Genomic DNA, 11,140 nt, shown 5'->3' on the forward strand with positions numbered 1-11,140 from the left:
TTTCCGCAAGTCTTCCAGGCTTTACCTGTTATGTGAGAGCTCCACGCTCCTTCAGTGTATTTTCTACAAAATTTGTTACAAAGATTGCAGCGTGCACTGGTAGTCCAAAGCCAGACATTTTAAGAGGCATATTGCCAGGAGTGCAATTCATTCTCACTCATGTGCCAGTCCAGCAATCCCTTTCCTCATCCATATTTTTTTCCTCATAGACCCATTTCTTCCACTGTTCCTACAAGACAAACAAACAACCACAAGCAAGCAAGCAAACAAAACAAAAACACCATAAAGAACAAAGAAAACCGCACAAAATAGAGAAAACCATTCAAATCATTTTCAACCGAAAGGCGATGCCAAATAATGGTAATGTTTTTCTCTGGAATTTTTGGCATATCTGGTATACTTCTGTCTGTTTAGGCTAAATTCTGCACAGCAAGGGCTGCACGCACACATTCAATTTTTAATTTTATGCATATAGAAACATCAAAGAAAGGTTCATTGAAGCCTTCCCCCCAGCCCTAATCCTCCAGAGCCCCAGGGGCAAACTGTTCAAATGCAATCAAAAGAGCTCTGGGGCACAAGTAACTGGGAGATGTTCACCTTCCTTAACAGTGCAGGAAGTCACAGAATGATCACTCTATTGTTTCTTGTTTCCGGGGAGTTACTGTTTGTCATAGCAGTATTTTGTGTTTTGCTTTTTGACAGTGTTTTGGTTAACATTTGGTTAACCATAAATGAAAGGAGGTGTGATAAAAATAAGCTTAAAGACACAGAACTACCACTGAAGGACACATAGAGCAAAGCAGTAAAGGAGGAGGTGGGAAATACACAGCAGGTTTGGATTACTGCCTGTTACAAGGCACTACGTTATGTAAGCCGGTAGATGCTTCTGTTTCAAACCTCGGCACAGCACCATGTCCAAAGCTGCCCATCACCGATCATGTGGCATAAGATTGTTTCTCTGCCTTAAGCAACAGGCAAACAATAGGTGACAGGGATGAGCCGTTTGTACAGAAATTTACAGCACTGCACATATGCAATTTCAACAAGTCTGTCTGTGATCTCAACTGACACCACTGCCCTATCTGGCAAACATAAATGTATGTGTACTTGCACAATTTAAAATACCATAGCTCTCGAGAGGGTAGCATGTATAAAGGTATGCACATGTTCAGACTAGAACTACAGAAAGGTTACGCTGCCCTCTCAAGAGCCCTACAGAACTTCGTACACACACAGTGAGTCAAGCATAATCATATTAACATTATTAAAGCTGAGAAACAAATTACCAGACTTGTTCTACTGACGATTCTTTTTATGAATACTTTTGCCTTCCTGAAATGCTTTAACTTGCCTGTCAGGGCGGCAGAAACATGCAAAGCAGTCATGCAAGAGTTTCATTTATTTTTAAAAGACAGATGACAAAAGATTCAATGGAAACCTTGTTCATCTGGGAATTTTGTGGGATCCATCAATAACCAATATCACTGTTTTGCTTTTACATCACCTGTATGCCTTTCATTTTCCACTCTGTTTCATTCATTCTAAGTCTTGTAAGAGCTGCTTCCCAATCTCCCCACTTAGGAAAGCATTCTTCTTCAGTACAAATACACATGTGCTTAAGTTTCACTGAAAGTATGGAATTACGTATGCTTAAGTATGATCTTATTGTCTGAAGAATATGCTCTGTATTCTAGGATACAAATGTACTGGCAAAATAGAGCATATAAGATAGAGACGCGATTCTTGAGAACACATTTTGGTGAGCTTCCTGGGACATACCTGCCAGCTGCCGAGCTGGCTCACAAATCTGGCCTCTATCTGTTTATCCATCCATCACCATGTTGACTGAATGACTGATAATGAAAACAGATGATTCATTGCTGGTATGTTCCCCGTTCTCTCTGTCCTTTGGGAGACAATGGTAGCTCATGATGAAGGTGTTAATATTTCGGGCTAAGAGAAATCCATGGCATAATGGGGGCAGTTTTTGTCTTACTGGATAGATGTTAGTTCCTTATTTTTAAAAGGCAGAGGATGGCCAGAAATTAAATTTTTCATCGTTAGCTTATCTTTAAGTGAGCAGGCACCTATGCTTATCTTCTCAAGTGTGAAATACTGTCTGATGGCCAATGAAGAACACAAGCTGCACAGTTGGAAGATGCTCTCTCTTTTCAGATAGATCTGACTAGTAAGAACATACTTCCTTTCCATTTACTTAAAAGTACTGTTCAAGGTGTCACTGTTAACAGCACAAATGTTAAGGACTTAGACACCTACAGGAAGGATGGGACAACTTCAGGTATGCCATGAAAGGAACTGGAAGGAGAGTTACATCAGAATATTGAAAAATGCAGAGAGTTTCCATCTAACTTTATAATAACTTTGCTCAACGCTGCACCTGAGTACAACCAGATACAAAACCTGGAATTAGCAAACCAGTCCTTGAGAGAGGGGGACTGTCTACTGGAAAGCAAATAATCTGAAAGTATGCAGAAATCAGAGAGGACAAATGACTGGATACGGAAGCTTAGCAACATGGACTTAGCAATGTGGGATGGGTGGGGAGCGGAAAAAAAAATATGCTATTTTCCTCTAGATACAGCACCACTCATACTTTTGTGAGGGTCACACTTCGGTATTTTGCACAGTTCTGACGTTCACGTACTTAAAAGGATACTGAATGATTTGGACAGACAGTGAGATCACTCAAAATTATTCAGGAGCTGAAAAGAACTCCTTCCACTGAAGGCGTTAAAAAGCTCAATCTGATTAGCTCATGAGCAAAAGACAGCAACTTGATGACAGGAATACAGCATCAGGTACAAAAGCATTCTTTGATTTAGAGGACACGGTAAAATGGCTATAATGTACTGAAAGCAAAACCAAGTCCTAGTGAGTTAGAAAACATCAGCTTTCCATTGAGTGTGTGCAATACAATACAGTTTTAGTCATACAATCACAAAGTATTTTCTTCTACAAGAAGCCTCACTGAGTGTGCCGGAAAGCTGGTAGTTATTTGGTGAATGTTTTTATTCCTGGTTTAATCTGTGGCCCCATGACTCATTGTATGCCATTTAAACCTAGCACCAAACACAGCACTGCTTCTTTCGGCATTTGGCTGTCACTTTAACAGCATATGAATGTAATTCAATGAACCGAAAAAGATACAGGAAGATAAAAGCCCTCACAACACATGTGTTATACAACACTTCACCTGGACAAAGGGTGATTCAAACACTACCCAAAATTTCTTAAGTTGCTCATAACCTTCTAATTAACTAAGCTAAGTATTTTCAACAGTGGTAGAAGCACTGACAAGCCTCTTCATGCTGTTTTCAGAGTTACGTTAGGAATTGCTGTAAGGGTGAAAGGCCAGGATCAGCTCTAGGTTTGAGTGGGTTTATTTCCGCTACAGAACAACCCTGTGCACATACTCCAGATCTGCCGTCACGTGTCAGAAACCAAATGGCTTCTGCAGGTTCCTGGTAAACCCTTCCTTTATCACTACCTGCAGTGTAGTTGCTGCAGCATCTATCTGTACTTCTACTTGCAACTGTTCTACACAACAGAATCTCCAAGGTCAGACGCTTCTTCAAGCAGACTCTGATCAGGTCACTGCTTGTGAGTCACCAAGGATGGAATGTTTCCTTTCTGTTCACAGGAGCACATCTGCTACTGTGATTTACAGATTGGCTATGCATTTATCACCTGCAATGGGATTTTTGTCTTTGCTGTGAATTGCCTGCCAAGATGAGTTCCCCTGCCTGGAGCACCACTGCCCTCATGCTAACACAGAACATTCGGGGTTTCCTGACCAACCTTTTGCTACAGATGTTCCTTGAAGCCTTACAAAAAGTGGCATAAACAAATCAGATAGAAGCCATAAGCCTTCAGCCCCTAACTTGGCTGCGTACTGGGAGGAGCTGGCACACATCCACATACCCATGGATTTTCCCGGCCAGAGCTCCACTAGCATGTCCTAGATCCAGGTCCATCTCAGCCTGACTCAGAGCAGTTCCAGAGAACTTTCCCCCACTATATTCCTTGAGTCCACAGCTACGTCCTCATCACTGGCTGCACATCAAACCCTACCTTGTCTTTCACTGAGCACTGACGTGAGTCTTGACCAGTAAGTTAATAAAGATTTCCTTCCCTTTGGTAATTTACCAAAGTTAAACATTCACATGAACATCTATCCACACACTGCCAATGAATTTAGCTTTAAGCCCCACCCAACCTGAAAAATTGGATTCATCTGTCTGTAGAGAAAAAAAGATAAAACAGGAAAAGGAAAGTTATGCTTAATTACAGCATTTATTGTGCACAGACTGCTGTGCTGTATCATATTTGCAAGAAAATCAAGCTGAGTGAAACCACAGAAAACTGGGGTGTACAAAATTGCAGAGCTGCAGTAGGTTAAAAGACACATCTTTGATCACAAAAAAAAGCTTGAACTTCTTTACACGTCTTTGCAAATGAATTTGAAACCTCAGGTACATTTCCAGGAGGCCTGAGCTCTTTGCAGCTTACTACAGCACTATCAAACTTGCAAGTGTTTTCTTTCTATTGGAAAGTCACAACTATCCCAAGGTACACATCTGCCTGTATTACATTACTGTCAGAACAGTAGTTTATATTGGATATAAGCGTTTCAGCATACAGTGCTTGCAAAGGCCACAGGAGAATTTCCTGAGCTTTGCTCTCTGAGGATGTCTGGAACTCCTTAGCAACCTTGCTAACAGACTGAAACCGCAGCTTCGAGGTAGCAGGTGGTGTCTCTGTATACCTGAAATAGCTGCTGGCTGCAGCAAGCACACAGACATCTCCAGCAAATCATTTAGCACAGAGTCATCAAACCTAGCATATAGACAAAAATACGTTAAACTGAGACTGCTGGAGGCAGGAGAAGTAGTCGTAAGCACTGACTCCTGCAGTTGCCTTGTATCACTGTAGAGAGCACATACCTTCAGAGGGTGTTTTCATGACAGTTTGATAATAGGCTTCCCGTAAGCCTGCTTTGGATGTAGGGGCATCAGGAAGGTGTGAAATAACAGAGTGTGAGAGACAGTGATCTAAGTGCTTGAATTGCTCAGCCCATTATAAGCCCTTATCCATGTCAGGCTATGCTGCAGGATATATTATCTACGGCCTTGTGCCTTCCTGGCCCTGCCTCAGCTACAACTCTTTTTTTTTCTCCCACTTATAAACTTAATCAAGTGGAGTTTGCAGTTGTTCTACATGAAACAATTTCAGGACTGGAACGTCACCTAGCTGTGTAACCTTAAACATTTTGCCTATTCCTTTAGCTTTTGAGGCAGGGTTGTATTGAGTCCTGGTGTTTCTCTCATTCTCTGCCATGCAGCTGAGGGAATATAGGTCCCCAGGTCTTTAGAACACACAGCTGACCTTTTATTTTCTGCTACGTGCACTCAATTTCAGATAGCCATGGGTAAGGTCTTGAAATGTTGTTTTCCACCATGCTGAACTAATACGAGGTCTCCATTTTCACACATTTAATAAACTTGAGAGTTAGCTTTCCAGGATTGCATGAAAAACAGAGGTCATTCAGAAGGTTATAACTTTTTCAAGCAAAACAACTGTTGTGACACTTCTGCAAGGAACAAAGGACAAAAATTGATAAACACTGGGCAAATCATTGCAATGCGTGTAAATAAGAAACTCTAAATAAGTAATTTTCCTTTTCAAAAGAGATCTGTATTCGCAATATGAAATTTAAATAGGAGATCCCACAGCAAACAGATGGAGTTGAAACATTTAACCTTGATTAACCCTCATTTAAAACTTAAATTCAGTTACACATTTCTTGCAAGAGGAAAGCATCTCAATTTTACAAGCTACTTGTGCTCACAATTGCTTAGGAGCTGTGCATCTTCTCTTTCCACCCAATGACATATTTTCACCTCGTTTACTGAAACGGTATCGGTAACTCCACCTTTCATTTAAGGGCCACTACCTGCAGGCATCTCTCCAACTTCCTCCCGTCAGTAATTAGCTCTGTGGTTCCAATAGCCTGATATCACTCTACCTACTGTGTTTTAAACCTCAATGTATCCACTATTTAAGTTATATGATACTTAGCATCTCCGCTCTTGTCCACCCGCCAATAACCACAATAGCCACGCTCACACACCATTCCCCATTTTTGCTCGCTCGCACCTCAGAAGATCCCTGTCGTGGGGCCCTGCTGGCTATTCCCTTGGCCCACCCACCGCCTGTCTCCTCGGTCACTCGGCCACCACCACGGGCTGCTCCTCAGGACCTTCCCACACAAGGTCAGCCACACTGGTGTCACTGGGAAGTTGTTCTGGACTGCCAACTTTGCTGAAGTGTCCGTGCCACAGAGGCCACCGCACCACTGCCAGCGCTGCTCGCTGCCTGCCTGCTGACGGACGGCCTCGGGCTGAGCCTAGGAACCCTCGGCTACCCCTGGTTTCCCAAGGGAAGGCGTTTTATCACCCCTAACATCTCACCTCAAGTCTGGATCTGGATCTGAAAGCGACGAGCTCACCTCACACGCAACCCTTGGGCACACTGACTCCTAAAAACAAGCAGCAATTTCCCGATTATTCCTCAACATCAATGCTCTAGTATGTATTCCCCTTTAAACAACAACGCATTTAAAAACTGCCACCCCACTCAGCGTTACTTTACCGAGCTCAGCAAATTAAACTTTGTAACCCCACGGACTCCCAGGTGGGGCACGGCGTATTTCAGTTGCAGCGTTACAGCACAGCAGCGGGCGGCCCCAGCGGGCGGGCGGGAGCGCTGCCCCGGCTCAGCCCACCGGTTGCAGAGCCCGGTCCGCCATACCGCTTTCCTGGGAGCCTATCCCCGCACAGCGAGCCGACCCAGGCAAGCAGCAGCAGCAGCACCTCACTCAGCTCAGCCGCCTCCGCGCCCTCCCGGGCCCCTTCTCCCCACCGACCAGACCAGACCAGCCCCGCCGCGCGGCGGCTCCCGGCTGCCCCATACCTACCTGGGCGCAACCGGCCGGTGCCCTGGGGAGAGGGAGCCGCTTTCCCCCGTCGGCCCGGCGCGGCCGCGGGCAGCCGGCTTTGTTACTACTCGGAGGATCGGCGCCGTCGCTATAGAAACTGGCTGCGCCTCGGAGCGGCGGCGGCGAGTGGCGGGCGGGGGTGCGGGGCGAGGCGAGGCGAGGCGAAGAGGGGAGGGAGCCGTTCATTCAGGAATATCCCGGCCGCCACCGCCGCGCTGCAGCCGGCCCCCGGCGCCGCCCTCTCTGCCCGGCCTCACCTCAGCGTGGTCCGGCGCCCCGCACCCGCGCCGCCCGACCCTAAGGTGTACGCTTTCCCCACCCTCTCGGCCGCCCCAGGGTAGCGAGGACATCGGGTGGCGGGTGTCCGCCCCGCGAAATGGCGGTACTTAACCTGAGCTCCTGCCCCGTTCGGTCTGGAGCCTCTCGAACTTCTTTACGTTTCATCTTGTAAAAGTGATTTTGCTCTGTGGCCTTTGGTGAGGAGCTGCTCTCGGGCTGAAGCTTGCTGCTGGGACCATTAAGATGAGCTCTCCGAAGTGCGAATCGAGGGTGCAGAGGGGTTTTTGTTTGCTCGTTTCATCTGATGCAGCAGGGCCTGAGGGGCGAGGAGTCATAGAATCGTTTGAGTTGGAAGGGACATTTAAAGGCCATCTAGTCCAACTCCTCTGCAGTGACCAGGGACACCTACAGCTAGATCAGGTTGCTCAGAGCCTGCTCCAGCCTGACCTTGAGTGTCTCCAGGGACGGGGCGTCCATCACCTCCCTGGCCAACCTGTTCCAGTGCCTCACCACCCTTACTGCAAAAACTTTTTCCTTATATCCAGTCTAGATCTCCCCTCTTTTAGTTTGAAACCATTTCCCCTTATTCAGCAACAAAGGAAGATCAGGGCCTGCTGTTCTGGATGCCGTGCAGGCAGCTGGCAGGAAGGGAAATACAGCTGGTAGAAAGGGTGATGGTGGATGAAAGAATGAAGAGAGAGGAGAACAATGAATCAGGTTAAAGTGTTCACCTACCTGGCCATCAGTGCTTGGAAATGACAAGCTTGGCAGTGTCTGTGGCTGTCCTTCTGGCAGAGATCTTATGTTTCCCCACAGCCAAGTGGATGGGAAGTGCCATCAGGCCATGACACTTTGTGTTTCAGTCTCCCTTGCATTACCCTGAGAATGGCATGCTTTCCCACAGTAACAGCCAGCTGTATGTCAGACACTCACCTGCACGTCCTTCTTGCTTTGCATGACAAGAAAAAGCTGAGTCAATTCCTCTTCCTCCAGTCATCTTTCTTTCTTCATCCACCAAGGGCTCAGTGGTATCAGTTTGTTTAATCTATTTTCATGTAATTTCTCTCCCTGAAACGTTCTCATTCCCTCAATAACAGTGAATTAGATACAACATCACTCAAAGTGCAAGACAAGTATCTTCTTTTCCATGGTTTATATAAATGAAATTGGTCTTCCAAGTTTGCCAAACAGAAGAAACCCAACAAGCAAGATGCAGCTTAGAGGCTGCATTATCCATCTCAGCTCCTGCTTCTGCTAAGCTACAGGGGATGACTATTAAGTATCAGCACTGCAAGTCACTGTGAGCTGATGAATCTGTGCCAAGAGCTGCTGGCACTCTGCAGAAAATACTCTTTAGGAAGAGTTTGCCAAAGACAAGAAAGGCTGCCCCCCAGGAACTCTTCACAAAGCAGTGCAGCTCACAGCAGAACTGCTGGCAGATCCTATCACAGCCAAACACAATGACAGCGCAAGGGAGGGAGATGGAAGGTTGGATATGGAAGACGGGTCACCGCATATTTATCTGTCTTATTTGCATGCTAAGTACTAATTCTAGAGTTAAAAAAATGTGAGTCCAGCCAGAGCTTAGCGCAATTGAGTGGAATATTTTACCTTAGCAAATTCACTTGCTCTGAGGTGGAAGGAGTAGCACTAGAGAAGTGAATGATCTGCCATGTGCCAGCTCCTGTAGTAAAAGAGACATTCTTTTCCTCTTTCCTGTACATAAAAGAATATTTTCATCCTTTTAATCGCATGGAGGAACAATATTGTTATTTAATTTTGTTCTTTAAAAAGCCTGGAAGCTGGAAAGCAATCGATGTTCTAACACCTTCTGCTCTAAGATCCAAGGGCACTAGTTAACTCAACATGTGTTTTGAGAAGAGTTTGGTGACACCAAGGTTGCTGCAGGAAATGATCATTGTTTTGACAGCAAGAAACAATGCCATTGGTAGGATGCCTCATTTTTCTTATGAAAGCTTTTCATAGCAGTTTCTCCCAGGTGTAAGCCCAGAAAAATTGTTGATAGACTTATTTGTTCTCTAGTCTCTCTGAAACAAAGCACTCAAGTACTGTTATTATTTTGCATGTTTCTGGGGCTTTTAATCTTTGATGCAACTTTACACGCACACTTCTAAATGTATTTCCCTCTCTGGGCTGAAGGTAAATAATAATATTTCCAGAAGGTGCAATTGAGACAGCTGGGTAATATTTAAAAGATTTGCAGACAGGCACAATCAGGTGCATCTTAATATTGTGCAGATATAGATTACTTTTCACATCAAGGTCATGATGATATTTTGCTGAAAGAGATCAGATGTTTCTATAGATCGATATCATCTGTGTCTTGAGGACAGATCCTTTGCCAGTTTACCATTCGAATTCTTGTTTGTTTTTTTTAAAACTCTACTTGAAATGTATTTAATTTTACCTAGCTTAATGTCATTTAAAGCATAACCGTTCAAATACATTTAAAAGTAGGGCACTAACTGCAAATAGGCCAGTTTGATCCTGAGACTGATTGATGGTATTTCTATAGCCATTGTGGGGGCAATGAAACATAAAAAATAGTAAATTCTTGCATTTCAGTAATTAATCACTATTGTATTCTTGTAGAATAATCAGCGTCACATTTTGTAACGTGTTTGCACTAAGCTGTCCTGCATCTGTGTTTTGACATTTTGTCCCCAGTTCTCCCAGTTTGGGTTAAGAACAATACTTTTAATTCAACAACTGGAATGCCTTCTGGCAAAACTATTTAGGGAATGTATACTTCCTTGGGGGAGGGTGGGAAAAAAAAGAACATTTGAAAAAATTAAAAAGCGTGCTGATGTGACCATTGCCAGCTTCTGACTCAGCAGTGACATGTGCGTCTTTCTCAGTGTGGAAGATTTTTTCCAGTAACACCGTGTACCGAAGGAGTTCATTGTGGAACACTGAACAAGTGTTAACATTCACATGGAGCAGAAGAACAGCTTTTGATGGTGCCCCCTCTCTCTTGCCTCTTGTCCTCACTCGGAACACCATTCATCCCACCAAACACTTACTCCATTGGACTGTTTGTTCCCTGTAAGCAGAGCAAAGTATCCTTAGCACACCACTAGAACATTAAAGGAAGGATTCTTCAGTCAAAATGAAATATATACTTAAGGCACTATTGACAATTAATAAATAAATAAATAAAAAGAGGGAGAGAGGCAAGATGTGGTAAAATTGAAATACCAGTATTTGATACTAATATTAATTACTATTATCAGTATTATTATTAGGATTGTAGTGATAATTGAAGGAAGTAATAAAACGTGAGTATGCTAAGGTAGGAGATGAACCCCTAGGCTCCAGCTTTCTTAAGGAAAAATTTCCCTTTCACGGAGCTATCGCGCAGTTTTTGACCGCAATTAAGGAAAGACAGCCTTAAGGAAACAAGGTATGTGTAAATGTCTTCAGACTTTCAGCTGATTCCTTAACAAAATAATTATCAGATGTTTATAAAGTCAACTTGTGGTGGGAGAGAAGGTACTGCTGAGCATTCAAAACTGTTGAAAAGCAAATATTACTGCTATCTGGTTGACTTTCAACGTGACTAGGCTCAGTCTGCCCTTCACTGTGTATTGCCATGCTGAGAGACCCGAGCTACTGTAAACAAGGCAGCCAAGTCACCTGCTGAGAGACAGGCAATAGATGAGTTGAAGCGCAGTGCTGTAAGTTACAGACATGCTTGGCAGTGTTTGCACTCGCTGTGGGGGACAGCACAGATATATCCCAAGGGTATACACACGCAGGCTTCCTCTGACAACCTGGCATCTCTAGGAAACATGTGAGTTAAAAGAGTATGTTAAAAATCTC

At 44.2% G+C, this 11,140-nt stretch overlaps 1 protein-coding gene across 10 annotated transcripts in view; it reads right to left on the reverse strand.

Annotated features, from left to right (window-relative positions):
• Positions 1–9,338, reverse strand: part of RNF182 (ring finger protein 182) — a 31,703-nt gene extending 22,365 nt beyond the window's left edge. For 4 of the 10 annotated variants that reach the window (XM_021386935.1, XM_021386934.1, XM_021386933.1 and 1 more), the window contains exons 1-3: positions 6,998–7,613; positions 6,492–6,559; positions 26–5,611 (exon numbers count right to left, since the gene is read on the reverse strand). Coding sequence is in view for 1 of the 10 variants with exons in the window: in XM_021386939.1 (XP_021242614.1) it covers positions 6,492–6,559; positions 6,998–7,204 (275 nt within the window). In the remaining 9 variants the exon portion in view is untranslated. Of the gene's footprint in view, positions 1–25; positions 5,612–6,491; positions 6,560–6,672; positions 6,954–6,997; positions 7,663–8,230 lie in introns of those variants that run through there. The other 6 variants (XM_021386936.1, XM_021386929.1, XM_021386932.1 and 3 more) reach the window with 4 other exon arrangements.

Source organism: Numida meleagris, chromosome 2 (assembly GCF_002078875.1).
Source record: "Numida meleagris isolate 19003 breed g44 Domestic line chromosome 2, NumMel1.0, whole genome shotgun sequence".
Classification (NCBI taxonomy): domain Eukaryota; kingdom Metazoa; phylum Chordata; class Aves; order Galliformes; family Numididae; genus Numida; species Numida meleagris.